Raw genomic sequence first — 20,050 nt, forward strand, 5'->3', positions numbered from 1 at the left:
TTTTCCAGTTCTCACTATTCACGCAGGTTTACATTTGCTTTCTCCCTGTACTCCCTAAGGGAAGCAGGGCAGAAAATGATGAACCCTCAGGTTCACCGAGGCACTTCCCCTAAGAGCAAGCATGAGCCCGCTGAAAACAAAGAATCAGAGTCAATTCCCCTTTGATGATTTCTGGCAGTGAATCTGCATCACCTTTTCATATCTTCACACATACAGGTCTTCCTGGCTGAAAATGCAATATTTTCAGATCGGCTTAGTACTTTAAACCAGAAAACCCCCTACTGTACCGCTCTCCATCACGACACTGCCATGGTGCCTAAGTCAATATTCCCTGAGCAGGCAGAGATTTAATTTTCTTAAATAAGACTGAGCAAGTTCTCTTGAAGTATTATTCCGTAGGTTTTATTGTGACTGCTCTGTAAATGTGTGAAAGCCTTTAGATTTTATTCTTCCGTCAGACTTGATACGCGACACTTGCTTCCAACACCTGTGGGGGAAGTCTTAGGGCCCCCAAAGAAAGCAAGCTCTCAACTTATTAAATTAGTGTGCGTTCAATTTCCCATTATCTTTACTTGCTCAGCTAGTGGTATTACAAGTTAATGCTTTTCCTCGGCTCCACCGAAACTTGAAACCTAAAGTCATTTTCTGCTTTGTTGACTTGCAGGGGAGAAAAAAAATGACTCTGAAATTATCCTGGTCATTAGACAGAGTACTTACAATTTTTTTGCCTTCTATTAACACCGTGGAATTATTTGTTTCAACGTTTCGCAGTATGACACTCCCTTTCTGCTCTCTGTAGATGAATTCCTTATCTGCAAGAGGGAAATAGAAAAGAAACATGAGTCGTCCAGAAACCCGCTTCGGTGTTTGATAGACGTGTGGGAAATGAATTGTGTAGTTATCTCAAGAGGAGCCCTTTAAACACAGTGTCTACTTCCCGCTCCAGCAGTGTGGCCTCTAGGGATGCTCATCCCTGAGCCATCTCCTCTCTGCACAGACAGCAAGTGCATGTGTGCAGAGTTTGAGAATATGTCGAACTTTCTTGGGTAGAGCATACAAAGTGGACACATCAAAGAGAAAGAGTCTACTATTACAGAAGAGCGAAACAGTTGATAGCGAAGGGACCAACAGCCTCATGGATCTGAAATTATCTGTGGTCACACCCTGAAAGCCAGCTTTCCTCTTGCCTACGAGCTCCTCCTGTAACTCTAAAGGGCTTCCCAGTTTTCTACCATGGGCATTATTTGAATCTATTATTGACAGTCAGTGACTTTGATCTCTTCAATTTCCAGTTATTTCCTTAAAAAATTAATAATTAGGGGTGATGGATTAGTGGGTAAAATGCTTGCTTTGAGAGTACGATATCCTGAGTTTGATCCCCAGCACCTACTTAAAAATGTTGGGAAGGGAGGTACCCGTGTCTAATCCCAGCACTCGGGTGGCAAAGACAGGAGGCTCTCTGGGCTCGGTGGCTAGGCAGCTTATTCAGTGAGCCCCAGAGTTGTGAGAGTCCCTGTCTCACTTAACAGGATGAACAGCATCCTGGCATCTCTGCTCTCCATACCTATGTACTTACGTACCCACATGCACACCACCCCCATAACATATCATATACCAAGTCACATACAAGTGCATGCAAATCTGTGCCTGCAGGGAACACAGTGTCTGAAGGGCGGGTCTTAGCAGGCTGCATATTGGTTCTATAATCTGACACAGACCTATCTCTGCTCACTTTCGAGCTTTAACAATGAGTCAATTTTTAAAAACATAATCCCTTTTATATAGTATATGCATGGTTGCATCTGTGTGTGACCTCCAGAAGTCAGAAAAGGGCGTCAGATCCCCTAAAGATAGAGTTCCAGGTAGTTGTAAGCTATCTAATGTGGGAGCTGGGAACTGAACTCAGGTCCTCTACAAGGACAGCAAGCACCCTTAATCACTGAACCATCTCTCAGGACCCCAAATGGGTGAATCTGCCCATCAAATCTGTGTTCACCTGGGAGGATATAACAGTACCCATGACACAGGTGAGTGTCCCTAACAGTGACTTTTAACCCTGTTTTTGCAGGCAAAGACTCTGTTCTAAGAACCACCACCTCTGCAGGGAAGCTGTCTCCAAACCTGCTCAATAAACCTGGCTGATGAGTTAAAACAACAACCCTAAAACTGTCCAAAGAAACAAACCAGCAAAAGAACTAAGAGAAGAAGGTGAATAATATGGAGAGCAGGAGGGAAAGGAGGAGGGGGGGGGACAAAATGAGAGTCGGGGCAACTAAGACCAAAATACATTGTATATGAATATGAAAAGTCACAATGAAACCCATTATCGCGTATTGTGAACACAGAGTGAAAATAATTGCCTCCTGTATGTTTTCTGAAATTGTTTTTTTTGTTTTTGTTTTTGTTTTTTTGTTTGTTTTTTGGTTTTTTTCCTTTCAAAAAACGAGGCTTTAGTTTGCATGAAAAGGACTTGTTTGTGGTATGAAGCACCTTTAACTGTCCCAGGAAATTCTGATATCATTGCTCTCTCAGTGATAAGTCATGCAGCTCCAAAGTGTCATCAGCAACCTTTGCATTCATGGGGTCTGAGTAGTGTTTTTGTGCAAATGCTAATAGGCCGTCTCATCTTTCATGGCACCGTACTGTGACTTGTAAAAGATGTCTTAAAAAATGTGCATGTTTTGTGTGTTTGTCTGTTTGTGTGTTTGTCTGTTTGTGTATGTGTGTGTGCATGCATATGTGTGTGTCTTTGTGTGTGCATGCATATGTGTGTGTCTGTGTGTGTGTTGGTGTGCATGTATATGTGTGTGTCTGTGTGTGTGTTGGCGTGCATGTATATGATGCATATGTGCAAGTGTGCATTTGGGTACAGGAGGTCAAGGATGCATGTGCGATGGTGTGAGTGTGGAAGTTAGACAGCAGCCTGGAGAGTGGGACTTCACGTTTGACCTTGGTTGAGATGGGGTTTCAGTGCTCCCTGCAGTGTACACCATGCTAGCCAGCCTTGACATAGAGGAGCTGATGGGGAGGCCATGGAGGAGCACTGCTTACGTCTGCTCCCCATGGATTGCTTCTTATACTGCCTTGGATCACCTCTAAGGACGGGAACCTCCTATGATGACTAGGTCCTTCCATATCAACAATTAGTCAAGAAAATGCTCCATACATGTTGCTACATCCCATTCTTTGGGAGGGAATCCTTCAGCTGAGGTTTCCAAACTTGACGCCAGTTGGTATCAGGTTGACAAGAACTAACCAGTACAGCTTGTTCTTCTGGTCCACAGACAATGTATTTCTGTCTTCTTAGAGTCATACTGACTCTAAAGTCATTTTCAGGAGATGAATTTTAATCATCACATAATAGGGCAGCCCTAAACTCTCTGGTATTTTATGGTATTATAATAATCACTTAGCTATTATTTGCTTATTTCTATTGATTAACATAAAATTAATTTTTATTACTGCAGATTAACTCAATGTAAGTGTTATTTATGGTCCATTAAAAAGAGAAGATTCCTTAAGAGGGTTTTCACTTCCAAAACCAGGTCAGGTAACACAGGGCAGACATGGTTCTATTTATGCCTGGCGAGCATCATCAGAATGTCAGGGTCAATGCCAAAGACTTAAAGAGGCACATTTGCTTTATTCTTGATGTTAGATAGGAGTGGCACTTTACTATTGAATTTGAGAGTCTGGGACTGTAACCTTCTATTGCTTTATTGTTTGGAGGTCTCATGTTTTAAGGTTGTTCACTATTACATTATACTTTCCCTCTAACACTGAAGTCACCATGTGAGTTTTTGTCAATCGACTAGTGTTTTTAGATGCATTCTCAGGACCAGCTCCAGTATAATATGCTGTTTCACAGAGTCTTGGTTCTAATCTTAGGATGCTTGGCTTAGGCTTTTGCATCTGGCATTGTGGGAGGGATAATGACTAGCCTTGTTTCTTTTGTCTGGGGCTTGGCTTGGGTGGCTCTAGAGTTAAAGCATTATTGGCTTCACCACATGTAGCCTAGATTTGTGTATTTTTTTTTAATGACATCATCTGGGCATCAGGTTTTCTTGGTGGAAGGTTCAAGATCCCCAACTTCAGTTCTTCACTTGATATGGAGCCATTTACATTTTCTGCTTATTCTTGGGTCTATTTTGATAATGTGAGTCACTCAAGAAAATTGTCCATGTGATACAGTATGTAACATTTTAAAAAGAGTGTAGGAGGAAAGACATTTCTTTTTCCATTCATAGCAAAGGACAGATGAACAAGATAAAGATGGACATATTAATAAAAGAAGAGTTTTATTGCAATAAATGGGGGAAACCTGTATTTTTATATACTTCAGGAAAATGGACAAGGATGGGAAACAGGATGGGACCAAGGGAGTGTGATCACAGTGACAACCTGTGTGTTCCCTGTCCCTGTTCTTTGTGACCTCGAGTCTTCAGTGATAGCAGCACCTCATTTCTATGCATGCTGGGGAGGTACTTCTGGAATGGTTTTAGGACTTGCTTTAGAGAAAGTCATAGAACCTTTTTCATCCTGCTTGGGACAGGACAGACAAGTGGGAAAGGACAGACAAGTGGACTCTTGCTTCCATACTGTAGTGAGCAGTGGATCCTGATGTGTTATATTCGGGGGTTCCTTGCCTTGATTCTAGCAGTATAAAGTTTGCTCTAATACCATGTGATTATCTTTTTAGGAGGCTGATAGTTTATGACTTCATAGGATAACATGTTTCTGGAAAGGGCAGTTTGTGAGCTTGTCCTCAAGACTGTAGCTATTCATAGGTTTTATTTACCTTTGCTAAGAGTATCATCTTGACATCATTTCCATCGCAGTACTTGACTTCCTGACTCAGCTATTTTTCTCTTTTCTTCCTTTTGCTTACTTTTGCCTTAATATGCTCTTTTTCCCCCTAGATTTTTAGGAGTGAGTACTGGGTCTTTGATGTAATATTTTCCACCCTTTAAAAAAAATGCTATCATAGCTAACAGTTTGCTTCTATGGGTAGCAACAGATGTGTCTCAAATAGTTTTAAAAGATATACTTTTGTTTCCTTTATGGCTGTGTGTGTCCTGTGTCTCTGAGAACGTATGCCTATGCGCATGCCTATATCAATGGATGCTAGAAGAGTGTGTTGGGTTCCCTGCAACTGTGGTTGTAGGAAGTTGTGAGAAGTCTGGTGTGAATGCTGAAACTGAGCTCCGATCTCCAGAAAGAACAACATATGCTCTCTTCTGCAAAGGCATTCTCTAGCTCCTAGGTCTTACAATTAAAACAGAATTACTTTATTTATGCATGTTTCTATGTACATGTATATGAACATATATGTGCAGGTGTTCCATCAGAGGACAGAAGAGGACATCAGATCCCTTGGAGCTTAGTTACAGGTATTATTGAGCCATCTCTGTAGTGGTTACTAGGATAGAAGCTCTAATTCTCCTGAGAGAGCAGCAAACACTCTAAACCATTGAGTCACCTCTCTAGGCCCCAATCACACAAATTTTAACATGCTGAACGGTATAATTATTCATTCCACATGACTCAACTTGATCTATGGATGTAACAAAATCTAATTTTAATGTTTTTTTCAGAAGTTGCAAAAACCATAAATTCCTGCAGAACTACAACGAACCTCAACTTGCTAAGGCAATACTAAATAAAAATGCACAAAGCTGAAGACATCACACCATTTCAAAACCTGCATTGAAGCAGCTATCGTGAAAACACTAGTATGTTCACACACCCATGCGCACATATAATAAAACATTAGCTTGAACAATGATTTTTGGCGTAAGATCCTAAAAAACACAGCAGGAAAAGCAAAAGCTTCAGCAAGCAACTTGGCCGCACTCTCAAATGTGTCTCCATTTACCAATTTTAGCTGCATTTTATTACACTAGTTTGGCCGTGGCTACCTTAGTGATTGTAATATAAGCCTTTAACTCTTCACAGCTCTACTTTTTATGAATGTAGAAATCTCTTGAGCCTCCAGAGCCCATCTATTCCCATTTTATTGAGGCTGTCATATATGCTGTACCAACATGCTTCACACATTCCACAAGACATTTTTGCTTATTGCTATATGTTAAGGTGAAATGTCATAAAGAGGAAGCCATCTTAGTCTGCATCCATCCTTTCTAATTTCTGATGCTGCCTGCTGCTAGCAACAGTCCTGGGTTCCCATTGAGTACTTACTGTTCCTTGTGTTTAACAAATTTCTTTTTAAATTTTTTTATTGGTTATTTTCTGTATTTACATTTCAAATGATATCTTTCTTCCCCTCAATCCCATGCCTGCTCTTCCTCCCATTGACTCCATAAAGGTGCTCCCTCTCTCACCTCAGTGACTTGGCATTTCCCTACACTGGGAAAATGAGCCTTTGCTGGACCAAAGGCCTCTCCTCTCATTGATGCCAGAGAATGCTATCCTCTGCTGCATATGTACCTGGAGCCATGGGTCTCACCATGTAAACTCATTGGTTGGTGTTTTAGTCCCTGGGAGCTATGGTGGGTTTGGTTAGTTGATAATTTTGTTCTTCCTATGGGTTTGCAGAGCCTTTCAGCTCTTTCAGTCATTTCTCTAGCTCCTTCACTGGGGCCCCTGTGTTCAGTCTGAGGGTTAGCTGCTAGCATCCTCCTCTGTATCAGTATGGCAATGGGAGAGCCTCTGAGGAGGCCTCCAGATCAAGTTCCCACCAATAAGCACTACTTGGCACTAATTGGCATCAGCAGTAGTGTGTGGGTTTAGTGTCGGTATATGGGATGGATTCCCAGGTGAGGCAGTCTCTTGATGATCTTTTCTCCAGTCCCTGCTCCTCTATTTGTCCCTTTATTTCCTCCCACGAGTGTTTTGTTATCCCATTTAAAGACTTTCTTACACTCTGGTTATATGGGTTCACTGATAACAAACTTGTTTATCTTTTCTGAAAATCTTTCCTTTTCCCCTGTAGTTTTGAAAGATATTTTGAAAACACAGATTTCCAGGTTGATAATTTTACAGTTTCTTTCTTTTTTTTCTTTAATTGTTTTGAGGATTTGTTCCACTCACTTCTGGATGATGTGGCTTCTAACAGGAAGGCAGCATTGGAGTGGATATTTCCTGGCTCCCAGTGTCATCCTCTTTTGGTGCTTCTGTGTTGTTTTCAACACACTGAATATGAACTCCAAAGTGGGCCTCTGGGAGATTTTGTCTGGTGGTTTCTGTATGCCAAGTCTCTAAATAATGTGCAATTTCTGTCAACCCTTAAGAATGGTCTTGAGGCTCTGTTTGAATGCTTGACGCACAGTTGGTGGAACTGTTTGTGAAGGATTAGGAGGCGTGGTCTTGCTGGGGGAAGTGTATGGGGTGGGCTAAGAAGTTTCAATAGCCGCTGTCAGGCATAGTTTGCTTTTTTTCTCTAACTTGCTGATCAGCATGTAAGCTTTCAGATTCTCCTCCTGTGCCATGACTGCTTGCCTGGTCCTGTGCTTCTCATCATGATGGTTATGGACTCACCCTCTGAAACTATAAGGTCCCAACTAAGTGCTGTCTTTTGTAAGTTGCCTTTGTCACTGTGTCTCTTAACAGCAATATGAAGGTAACTGAGACACACCTGAACTATGTTTGTTGACTATCCATTTTGACTCCCTTAATTCATCTTCTTTCCCAATTGTACAAACACTGGGGAGTTTGATATCACCTTCCAGCTTTTGGTTTACATTCTCTCTCCCCATCTCTGCTTTGTGTTTTTATGAGTGTATGCTATGTGGGTTTGTGGGGCATGCACATGCATGTGCAGATGTTCATGCACATGTGTGCAAACTGGGATTCTTCCTTTATTACCCTCCACATCATTCACTGAAACAATATCTCTCCACTGAATTTTGATCTCCCTGATGCAGTGAGTCTGTCTGTGGAAGTATAGATGGTCCCATGTTTCCCAGTAATTAGGTGGATGATGGGGGATCCACATTCTTGTCCTCACATTTTATCTACCTAGCCATCCTCTCTCTCCTTCCTCTCTGTTTGCCTGGAATAACTTTGCCTGGATTGCCATCAAGGTCACCTCAGCCCTTTGCCATAGTCATTCATGGATCAAAGCAACCAATTCGACTTCTCATCCCTGTAATTTGTCTTTTTTTTTTTTTTCATTTAGAAACTTCCATTTTGCTTATCACTTCTGTTTTCCTATCTAGATCTCACATTTCCCTGCCAGAGTTTCTGTTCACTGAACACACACTTGTCTTAATTCTTTAGCACAGCTTTCTTTCTTGGTTCCAAACTCCCCTTTAATTTGATCCAAACTCGACTCATATTCTTTCCTGCTGGGGGTAGTCTTTGCTCAGTTCTTTCCTAGTCTGGAGCATTTAGGTCTTGCCTTAAACAACATGGATTTTCAACATCGGCTCCTGCCTTCTGCCCCTGGCTCTTGCTCACTTTCCTGGCTCCTCCCACTGTCCCAGCTCCTGCCCACTAATCTGGTTCCCCACACTGCCCCAGTTCCTGCCTACTGCTCCTGGCTCCTGCTCACTACCCCCCCCCCCAGCCCTAGTTCCTGCCCACTGCTCCTGGTTCCTACATACTGCCCCGACTCCTGCTACTGCCTCAGCTCCCTCTGCTGGAGCCTCCAGCCTTCCTTGCTGAGTGAAACTGCTTTGCTTCTGGAGAGCTACACTTTCATTTGTTACATGGATATTTGCTTTTGGCTAATGTACCTTGGGTTTTCCCATACCTGGGTGCTCTGTGGGCCCATTGAAGCTGTGGGGGGAGGCTTGTTGGAGATGCCTTTGTAGCTCTCTGTGCTGATTATTTTCTCTTACAGCCTCTAAAATCACAATTTCCTTATGTCCAGACCCCCCACCCCCCACTAACTCTGGCTACCATTCACTTTACTGTAGACTGCTCATCAGCTTCCCAATAGGTCTGCCTTACAGCACACAGTGTTCTGTATGTTCCGGATCACCAGCTTTTCAGTTTTGAATGATTATATTAAGTATACTATGGAAGTATAGAATTAGTCCCCTTTCTCACTTGTACCCTGCTGTTCCTGACCTGGTCCACCATGCCTGTCAGGCCTCTGTGCTTCCACAGCTGTGAACAGATGGTGAGCTCACCGGGCTCCAAATATGGTAGCACACAGACAACCCTAGTTAAGTCAAGCATCACACAACAAAACAAGGAGACAAACATATGGGAAAGAAACCTGTAGGAAGGGATGTAGGAAGGAAAGTGTGTATGTGTCGGGGATGGGGAGACACCAATGAGAGGGGTGACAGCAAACATACATTCACATATAAAACTGCCAATGATCAAGTTTAGTACATAAGGTATAATTTGTACATACAGCAAGAGATCACATCTATCACATGAATATAAATAGTAATTTGTTACTTAAAACAAAGTTCTCAAAAATAACTAAACACTCACCAAATGGTGAAACTTTAAATGATGTCACAGCTTCTTCTGAAACCGTAGATTTTGTATCATTTTTTAAAATTCTCAGATATAAACTGTGTATACATGTTTGTTTTAAATCTACAAGGACTTCTCATATTGCAACAGATTCTAATTTATGTAATGAAAAGCATACAAAATAAAAGAAATTAATACCTCTATCAACCATTTCCTCTACAAGTTTGAAGAACTGTTAGTGGAAGCAGGCTGGTTACGTACTTTATTTCTGGTTGCCACCCACTTGTATTTACGTAGGTTCTGATAATGGTATATGATATACATATATCCCATGACAGTAAAGATCAGCACAATGGTAATAATATTGATTGGGCACAGCCAACTTCCACATTGCAGCCTTAGGGATGTCCTTTCCTTCAGTGTATCCAGACTCTTTCTACAAATGACTGACTCTAGGTCCATGACAGGACCAACCTCAAAGACCAACTTTAAAAGGCTCCTTGTTCACAGGTGGGCTTAGGAACAGCCACTGCAATGGACTCCAGCTCGTCATAGTCAACCTTCACATATCTATGAACTCAGCAAGACACCAGAGACAATGGATTCCGCTGGTCACCAGTAGGGGCACACTAAAACACATCACATCCTTCAAAATCTGAGGAATGAGAGGGAGACTCAATCATATCTCCTTTTTCCACCCGAACCACGTGCTAAGTAGCTAAAATAAGTTGTCAGAGCAGACATATTGAAGGGAAGAGGTTGATGGATACAGAACACACCCTGATGTGTCAGTGATGACTGCAAATGATCCACGGGAAAGTCCTTTGTCTATCATGTGCCATTCAAGGATGACTATTGCAGGATAACTCAACATAGCTATGAGAGCATTTTAACAACAGCACACAGACACAAATAGGAATCTGAGAAGCAACAGAGGAGGTGGCATGGTTTCTTCAGTAAATACTGATGTTTACGTGACAATCAGAAATGGAAAGACTAACAGAATATTTGATGCTGCTGGGAAGCTTTCATTTTTAACAGTGTTAGAATTTTTGAGAATCCATATACTACTTTGACCATACTCATCTCTCCCCTCCCCAGCTCCTCACAGACCAACCTCCCAGTTCATACTCAAAATAAAAAGATATATTTTACTTTTTATTCTCTCAAATCCACTCTGTGCTGTCCATACACTTGTGGGTGTGAGATTATCCCCTGAAGTTCCGTCAACCTACCAGGGGTCACCAGTCCTTAAAAAACTCTGAGCTCTTGCTCTCATGGAAGCTGTCAATTTGCAATAGTTCCTGGGCAGGGGGGTGGGACTTGGTGTCCAACTTCTCTCTCCATGTTGATGTTTTGTAAAGTTTTTAAGGGAAGACATGGATATTGTTTTTATGTTTACCAGGGTGAGTCTTCCTGTTTTATAGATTCTTCTCATACAGTGTCAAAGGGTAAAATGACACAGTATATGTGGTTTGCTTCCAGGTAGGGGACTGGGGTTTAATAAATAATCTCTATAATTCTCTGGCCTAGGCAGGGAACCTCCTGCAGATTATTCTGTTAAGTGGTCACATCAAGGTGTCTTCTAAATACTTAGGCTTATAACCAGAGACCAGTGTTGCTCTCAGCCTTGGCCAGAGAAACTTTTGTGCAGTGGATGATGGGCAGTGCACAGACTCGTCAACGTGCAGAGAATCAACGACTGTTGTGTACTCAACCCTAAGTGTGACATCTCTATCACCCCCTCTAAGGCTCAGGAAACACACTTTGAGGAGGGTGCAGAATCAGTGTAAGAGCTGGAGGATGGACAGGGCTGTGAGACAGTCTTTTGGATATAACGTGGCCACTTCCTCACAACATCATTGCAGTTAGGACACCTTCATTGGTTTCATTTTTGGTGCTATGATTAAACACCATGAGCAAATCCATCTTATGAAGGAAAAGATTCAATTATCTTACAACTTCTCAGCACACTCCATCAGCAAGGGTTATGAAGGCAGAAAGCTGGAGTAGAGAACCAAAGCTGGGGCCATGGAGGAATGTAGGTCTCTGGCTTGTTTTCCTCATGCCTTGCTCAGCCTGTTTTTGTACACTCTCCAGGGCCACCTGCCCAGACAGGGTACTGCCAAGTGAACTGGGCCCTTCCACACTAACAACTGATCTCAACAAGACGGCCCACAGACTTGTCTACAGGCCAACTTGATGGAGGCAACCTCTGATCGACACTCCCTCTTCCCAGATGATTCTAGCTTGCATAATATGGCAAAACAACCCAGGCAGCATGTTTTCCATACGATCTTTGCACACAGAGACATGCAAGTGAGAGGGGAGTAGCTATCAAAGAAAATGGTCAGTAGGAGTAGAAGGAAGAAAGGGAAGGATTATGGGATGTGATTGTGATACACAGATTATATACATGTGTAAGTCAGATTATATACCTGTGTGAAGTTATACAAAATAAAATATTAACAATAAGTTATTATTTTGTAGAATATTAATTTGTAGAAATCTGGCTATGAACTTGCTTAAAATTTAAATTTCCCAAAGTAAAGACTTAAGATTGGTTTTACAGTTCTGTGACTTTTTAAATGCAGCTGAACTGGATATGGGCCCACGTGGCCCCGTCCTCCCAGATCCTCTCTCTGGGCTTCTGGGGTGACTGGCATTTGTGGAGTCTATCTGAGTCCATTGAAAGCTTCATTAATGGTGTTTTTTTCATGCTTCTCCAGTGACCACTGGCCACAAGCTTGCATGCTGAAATTTTGCCCCTAAGTCAAACTTTGGGGCTGTGAGTCTGGAGGCAGACATAGTGATGTTCAACCTAGGTGGACAGACACAACTACAGTAAACTAAGCACTCTAGCTTTTAAATGTCAAGTCAGCAGTGCTTAGACAGTTGGAACTGGGGATTGCACTTCTGAGAGGAAATAAATGTATAGCCGGGAGATGGCTCAGCAGGGAAAGGTGTTCACAGTCAAGCCAGATGATGCCAGTTTTACCCCTGGAATCCACGCGGTGAAGGACAAGAGCTGACACAGTTGTCCTCTGATCGCCACACACATGCTGTGGCCCCATCCCACTAAATAAATGTCAGAAAATTAAGTGAAAGAAAACTATAAACCAAAAGCAAATGCTTTAGCTGAATCACATTAATAACTGTGGTTCTGAGCCATAGCCACAAGATGCTCCTACCAATATTGAAAGTAAAGGCACATTGGAAACTGAGTCGCTCCTATAAGACTTTTTAGTGCTCAAGGGCCCGTGTGGCTAGTGGGCACGATGTCACATGTTTTAGGAGTTGGACACTCCTATTCTTGCAGGAAGCTTTCCCGAGTAGACTATTTTTAGGTTATGGTACGTGGATATAGTTCATCCCCAAAGAATGTTTCAGTTTATATCACAATCTGCCTTAAATATGGAAATGACCCTTTTCTCAGACCATGGCCATCAAAGAACAAACCAAACGCGGTCCTCGGAGGTGGCAAATAGATGTCTCACATCAATGAGCTGCTTCTACCTGTAGATCATGAACATGGACAAAAGAGATAGGTAAATACTTAAAATAACCCAGGGTGATCTTGTCCCAGTTAGCTTTAACTGTCTATCTCACACAGTGTAGGGTCACCTGAGAAGGAGGCCTCAGTGGAAGGATTTGGCTGGATTTTGGCCTGAGGGTATGCCTGAGGGGAATTGTCTTGATTGTTAATTTCTATAGAAGGAGGGCTGGTCCCATTGTGGGTGGTACCATTCCCTAGTTAGGTGGTTCTAATCTGAATAAGAAAACTGGCTAAGTATGAGTTTGTGAGTGATCTCTAAGTTGTGTCCCTACTTGGTTTCTGATTCAAGTTCCTGCCCTGACTACCCTCAGTGATGGATTATGACCAATGATTTGAAATAAACCCCTTCTTCCCCTAAGCTGCTTTTGGCCAGTGTTTTATCATAGGCACAGGAAGGAAATTAGAATTAACAAACATCACATGGCGTCTTAATATGATTGAGAATATGGTTGACAGCATAAAAGGAGTTCCAGGAAGTACCATTAAAACCAATACATTAAAAATAGGAGCCCAAAGCCATGGTGGCACTCGTAGCAGAGAATTTGCCTGACACATGCAAGGTTCTGGGTTCTAACCAGGACACTGAAACATTTAAGTACCCAAATGTCAAGAGAGTGTCAAGGGCAGTTGTGTGTTTGGAAATTCATATGTTTTAATGACCTAGGACGATAAGCATATTGTTTTATTTGAAATTAAAGATACACACTCTTCTCGAAGTCCACAGAACTACTCCACAGAGAGGCAGTGAGCAAATGTGGAAGGTGTCCCCTGCATCTGTTTGAGGGAAATCAGTGAATCATTTCCATGTAAATATACGTAGGAGCGTTGGGTCTAAGACAATGGTGCAGAAAAACAAACCAACCTAGGGATACTTTGCTCACCCAGAAAGAGTTTAGGGTGTGCTAGCTCCTCTGCTGCCCCACTCATAGGCACCAAATATAGTTCAGCCACATGCTCTCACTTAAGGAGATGACAAAGGCCAGTTACACCCACTGCTGCAGTCAAGTCCCCTGCCAATCACGAGTCACACTCAATTAGTGTCATTAGGAACTGAGATTATTTTCTCCATGAAAGAAAAGAGATATATTTAAAATCATGCAAGTATTGTAGAAGCAAAAACCCTATCATAGTAAATTTGAAAAAGGGATTCCAACAGGGACAGATGTCTGTTTCCATGGTATCTAGTGGCTAATTTTGTCTATGGAAATGGACCAGATTCATGATGACCCTGGATATACTCTTCCTATAAAGGACCAGCAAGTCCTGAAACTAATGTGTGGTTCTGTGTTTGAGAGACACAGCAGAGGACAGATCTGGGCACCATATTGGTCAGAACACAAAGACACAAGGGCATGTGATGAATGGTCATGTTAAGAGTCTGTCAAGCTAAAACACTGGCTCAGATCTTTACCAAGTCCTATGTTAACTTCCCCGGACCAAACATACAATTTTGATTGGCCAATGGGGTATCAGCAGTAAGAGCAGAAGGTGACTGAGGCTCTGCCTAGTTGTAGGTGCCCAGGCATGGGTTCTCTGATTATCACAAGATGAATGGATCTGACCCATGAAGCAGAGAGGTCCCAGTCACCCACAGGGAGGCCATTCTGAATCCAACTGCCTGTAAACAACTGCCCAGAGACAAGCAGAGCCATTTGACTATGAGCTACAAGTGTCCAGGTGTGTGAATACAAACACCTCACCTCTGAAAGTGGCTGATTAGGACAATTTGAATGTCCAAAGAATGTTAAAACTGATTAAAATATACAAAGAAAAAAAAAACCCAGTCTCCATTATCATACTCATAAAAGAGTTTGAAAAGCCCAAGCCTCTTATGGCTATATTTGCTATTGAGACCTACACTGAAAGCTCCTATTTCCAGTGAGTCACAAGGACCTAGCTTGCTCTTTGGGAGCTCAAACACATGGTTTCTGGGTAAAAGGTCTCTTGTTCCAGTGAATTGTAAATTTAATAACATAAAGCAATGGTCAATTCAGAAATTCCACATTTTGTGGTTCCTGGTGAAGCTCTCAGTTCAGGTAAGGACCTTTGCAGTTGTAAAGGTGCTCAGCCTTTGTTGCCAAGGCAACTATGTGGGAGAAATAACTTAAAGGAACAAAGAGCTATTTTGCTTCCTACTTTGAGAGATTCTGTTGGCTACATCCACTGATGTGGGGAGCTGAATGCGGACGGACGCCATTACAAGATGGTGCTGGCTCCCTCACGGTTTGAGGTAAACAACTCCATATATAGTAATGCTCTTGTCAGCTAAGGCACTGCACCCCGCTCATGCGCAGTACATAACCTATCTCCAGCCAATCCCGAGGCCTCTGGTGTCAGCAGACTGGTGACAACCAATCATGGCAAGCCCGTATGCGCTTCTCCCTATATAAGCGGACAGCTAGGGTAGTTCGGGGCCCCTCACTTCCTGCTCTCCCCTTCAATCAAGAGACTCCCACAATAAAGCGTGACCTGAGAAGAATCTTCTGGTGGTGGTTGTCTTTCCTCTCTGGTCGAGGAGCGCGCCACACACTGACTTGGGCCTAAGGTTAGGCAGAAGACCATGGTCACAAGAACATGGGGCAGAGTCTCTTCTCAGGGTTGCTGGGAAGCAGGAACTAAAGGCCCAGGGCCAGAGCACATCTTTTTAAGGGATCCCCCCAAAGACCAGCCTTTTTCAGCAAGGCTTTTCATCTAAACAAACTATTATATCACAAGTAAGGCACTAATTTATCAGTTTCTGATCACCCTCTCAAAAGGGCAGGTTCTGATCACATCCTCAACACAGGAGCCTTTTATAGACAGTGTTCATCCAAACCAGGAGCCTGGTTTGGTGAAAAGTTGACAGGATATTTGTCAAATACCAAATATCATGTCACAGAAAATGCCAATCTTATTGGTTAACTAATAATTAATTTAGATTTAATCTATTAGTTTTCGACAGACAACATCTCTTTATATAGTCAAAGATAGGCCCATAACCTTTGATAGCTACCTCAGTCTCCCAAGTGTGGAGATTGCAGGTGTATGCCCCCATGCCTAATAAGCAAAACATATAAAATTTATGATGGAAAATTTGGAGGACATCTTTTCAGCCTACTTGTCTCTAGTAGTGTATGAGCAGACAGTGCTAACTTGTCTGCTAGCTGATGGAAGTTGTCAGGTAAACCCATGCAGGGAAATTCCATGCGATTGGCCTAATCAGAAATACCTTGCTTTCAAAGTAAAGGAGAAGCTACAGAACACTGAGAGACACTCAAGAGATGCAGTTGTCTGTAACTGGGATCCTTATATCAATCTGTAAATGAAGATCAGAGAATGAGTAAGGACATTCCGTATGGCCAAGGCTCCAATGACAGATAGCAGGGATCACAGTATTTCTGCCAGATGTGATCAGGCTCTTGTTCTTCTGGAAGAGCTTCTTGGGATGCACATGCTTCAGTATTCAGAGAAGAGCACAAACACTGCTGGGATCAACACTCAAACACTTTACAAAAGATACAGATAGGACATGGCTTGGGATAAAGGTGTCATCTGTTACAGATACTGGTGACGTAGGAGATGCAGCAATGTTGTAGGTACGGACACACACTTCACCTCACTCACCCTCACAACAAAGAAAGAAAAGGAAGAGAAAATAAACTGGGGTGAACTCTGTTGCCTGGGAGTGTGAGACAGCAGGAGAGGAGCAAGAGTCCTGTGTATAGAGCTGAGCTGCACAGAGCCAAGCTGCATGGAGTAGCCAGGCTGAGATGTCACCATGAGATGGGAAAAACACGAAAATAAGTTGAGGTTCTGGGCAGCCAGCGATGGTGTCCAGGTAAAGCAGAACAGGCCGTGGGAGATGTCCATGGAAATGGAGAATGACTGACCATCTCTCATGGAAACCCTTGGTTTGGAAGATGAAGATATTTCAGGAGCTGGCATTTTGAAGTTCTAAAGCAAGGCTATACAGTGATATGTGTATATTTTGGCCTGGTGGAGAAAAATTCTTATATTCCCTGGAATACTTTCTCTCATCTTTAGCATTGCATAGTTGCTTAGTAGTTCTTTGTCTTGGGTTGAGGTTTCATGAGCTTTATCCCTTCTACATTAGCATGTTGATTGGTGTTGTCCTTATTAAGATCATTCTTAGGCAGCCATGTTGGGGAGATTTCATGGATATAGCCTCAGATATTTCTAGGAAATAAAATATAAAAGCAAATTTTCTGCTTCTCTAGCTCTTACTAGCCTTTCTCCCTCTCTTTAACATGATCCTAAAGACTAGGAGTGTTTTGTAGATACATCACTTGGGACCAGGCTCCATAATCCTGCATCTTGCCTAGTTGTGGTTTTCTGTAATGGTCTCTGACTGTTACAAAGAGAAGTTTTCTTGCTAAGGAGAGTGGACTACTGTGCGTATAAGGACAAATACTTAGAATGTAGTTAGGGATTATGCTGGTTTGAAAAGTGATGGTTGCAGGGTGTCCTCCAAAATTCTGCCTTTACAAACCCTGGGTAGTTGGCTAGGTTTCCAGTACAAAGCATTATTTTCCTCTTGTTGAGCTTCTTCTTGTTCTTCTACTCCTTCCCCTTCTCCTTCTTGTTCTTGTTCTTGTTCTTCTTCTCCTTCCCGTATCTTTCTTGTTCTTGTTCTTGTTTTCTTCTTCTCCTCCTTCTTCTCCTCCTCCTCCTTCTCCTCCTTCTCCTCCTTCTCCTCCTTCTCCTCCTCCTCCTCCTCCTTCTCCTCCTCCTCCTCCTCCTCCTCCTCCTCCTTCTCCTTCTTCTTCTGCCCCTGCCCCTCCCCTTCCTCTCTCCTTATTCCTACTTTTTGTTCTTGTTCTTTTTGTTGTTCTCCTTCTTTCCACTTCCTCTTTTTATTCCTCTTCCTCCTTTTGTTGTTCATTTTTAAAAAAGTGTCTGAGTCTGGCAACATTGACTTAGAATGTTCTTTTAGTCCTGATATCATGGCTGTAATCAAGATCCTTGATATCTGGGCATCAACTACCTGCTTCTATAAGAGGAATCTGACCAAGAAGGTTCAGGAGCTAGGCCTCAAGAGGGAGGTAGAGAAATGGGCATTGCCAGAACCTCAGGAGATCATGCCAGAATGGTCTGCTGCTTAGGTGCTCCCTAGGGTTCCAGAGCTCCCAAATTTTAACATTGTGTTGCCTCAGCCTATAGGGAAGTACACACTGTGATTCTGTGGGATCTAGAGAATTAGAATGAATCAGGAGGCTGATCCAGGCTCACCTTGACCTAGATGAGTTTGTGGACTGAAAATGGGCCCTCCAAGTTCAGGGCATCTGCAGTCATCTGCCTCTGGCAACCGCCACTCCTATAAATGTAGAGGCTAGACCATCTATGATGAAATGTGGCCTTTGAAATGTTCTATGGACTCCCCATACTCAGCATTCATTATTACAGCCTGAGAATTTTCATGATAAAAGCCAACTGTTACTAGCAACAAATAATAGCTTTGTGAAACACAGGATTTAAAAAAAAATTTTGTAATCAAGGAAAGATAGTGAGGAGAAGAGAGACAGCTAATGGCTAGAAAAACCTTTATCTCGGTATCTCTACATTAGGCATCTATGTCAGGCCCCACCACAGACTGACTGTCCTCTCCCCTCGGCTCAGACTCACTCATTGGAGCCATTGTGGTGGGAGAAACTAGAATATGAAACCTTTGAGTGATATAAAAAGTAGACTAACATGAAAGACATTTAGAAAAGCTATAGCAAATCATATTACTTTATGATTACCTAAAATCCTTATTATATGTCTATACATACACATACATACAGTTTAGTGTTAAGTGTGGTAGAAACATCACTTTTGATGATACTATCAACATTGCCTGACTGACATGGCATAGGTCTTTAGTCAGAGAATTTTCTGAAACTACGAAGGAGATCTGATTCTTCGTAGTCTGTAGGGTTCAGTGTAGATGGCTGCCACCCTCATGATAGCATAGATGATGTCAGCAGTGCTGCAATGGTCACCAACCTTATGACATCATAGATGATGTCAGCAGCAGTGCAGTGGAATGCCTAAGTAGTTAAGAAGCACTAAGAGAAAATATTACAATTAAAGATCATTTGGCAAAAAGAAGTGTGTGTGGGGGGGTAGGCTAGGTAGAACATAGACTCAATGTGAGAAAAAGAAATCTGACTAATTCATATTATCTTGCTTAAATTCACATTGTTTATAATTGTCCACTCTCTGGAACTGCACAAACTTTCACAAACAGACCGAATCACTTGGAAGTCCTGTTTGGATAGGAAGTCAGAGGACTTTGGTTAGAACTCTATTATTATGAATGTCTCAAGGGTTACATTGCCTTAGCTCTTGGTGTTTCCTCATTATAAAGTATGTTCTGGAAAGATAACAGCAGTAGAGTTGAGATAGGCCCAGTAAGGGTCTCTATAGAGGGAGAGGCAAGTGCCAGGTGGGTGTGAGAGCCTCCACACCTCACCACTAAGATCTCTGAGCCTCAGAGCCTTTTATCATATATCCCTTCATGGTTTCATTTATGAGGGAAGATATGAAGAACAATTTTGGAAGAGTTCAGGGTGAGAACCATGAAGGAGCTCACCTTGGCACAACTTGATCCCTAAAGACACACAGAACAATCCCACATGCAAGAGACAGCAGGCTGGCACCTCTGCAGGACGCAGGGGATCTCTGCCCAGACTACTGCGGCTAAGGGCTAAGGCATTGGGGTGGAAAACTGAGAGACTGAGCATTGGTTGCTCTCACCCTGCAGAACGAAGGAGGCGGGCTCCTGTGGAGGGATAATTCTCTCTCTCTGCTTTGCTCATTTATGTCTGTCAAGCCTCAAAGTGTCTGATGACATGGTGGGCCAAGTGGGCAGTGTCCTTCAGGAAGGGTTGGCAGGTGTCGCACATGAGACTTTGCCTGAGGCAGGTCTCTCCTGTGGCGTGTGGTTTGCCTACAGCCATCTGCTTTATCAGACCACGTGAATGGCATCTCTTCTTCAAGGCTGCCATCTGCCACCACTTCTGAGTGGTGGCGGTACTGGAGAGCTGATACAGACTCATTTCTGTCCTGGAGCTCTGAGCTGACCACCACGTCCTGGGCTCTGGCTTTGACTTGCTCATG

At 42.7% G+C, this 20,050-nt stretch overlaps 1 protein-coding gene across 1 annotated transcript in view; it reads right to left on the reverse strand.

Moving 5' to 3' along the window:
* The window catches only part of LOC308435629 (A-type potassium channel modulatory protein DPP6-like), a gene marked incomplete at both ends in the record, with an annotated part of 497,671 nt that overhangs the window by 122,486 nt on the left and 355,135 nt on the right, over positions 1–20,050 (reverse strand). Inside the window, one exon of the mRNA XM_080936356.1 lies at positions 718–812. Within this exon, the coding sequence (XP_080792482.1) occupies positions 718–812 (95 nt within the window). The remainder of the gene's footprint in view (positions 1–717; positions 813–20,050) is intronic.

This window comes from Micromys minutus, assembly GCF_963924665.1.
Source record: "Micromys minutus genome assembly, chromosome: 23".
In the NCBI taxonomy this organism is placed as follows: domain Eukaryota; kingdom Metazoa; phylum Chordata; class Mammalia; order Rodentia; family Muridae; genus Micromys; species Micromys minutus.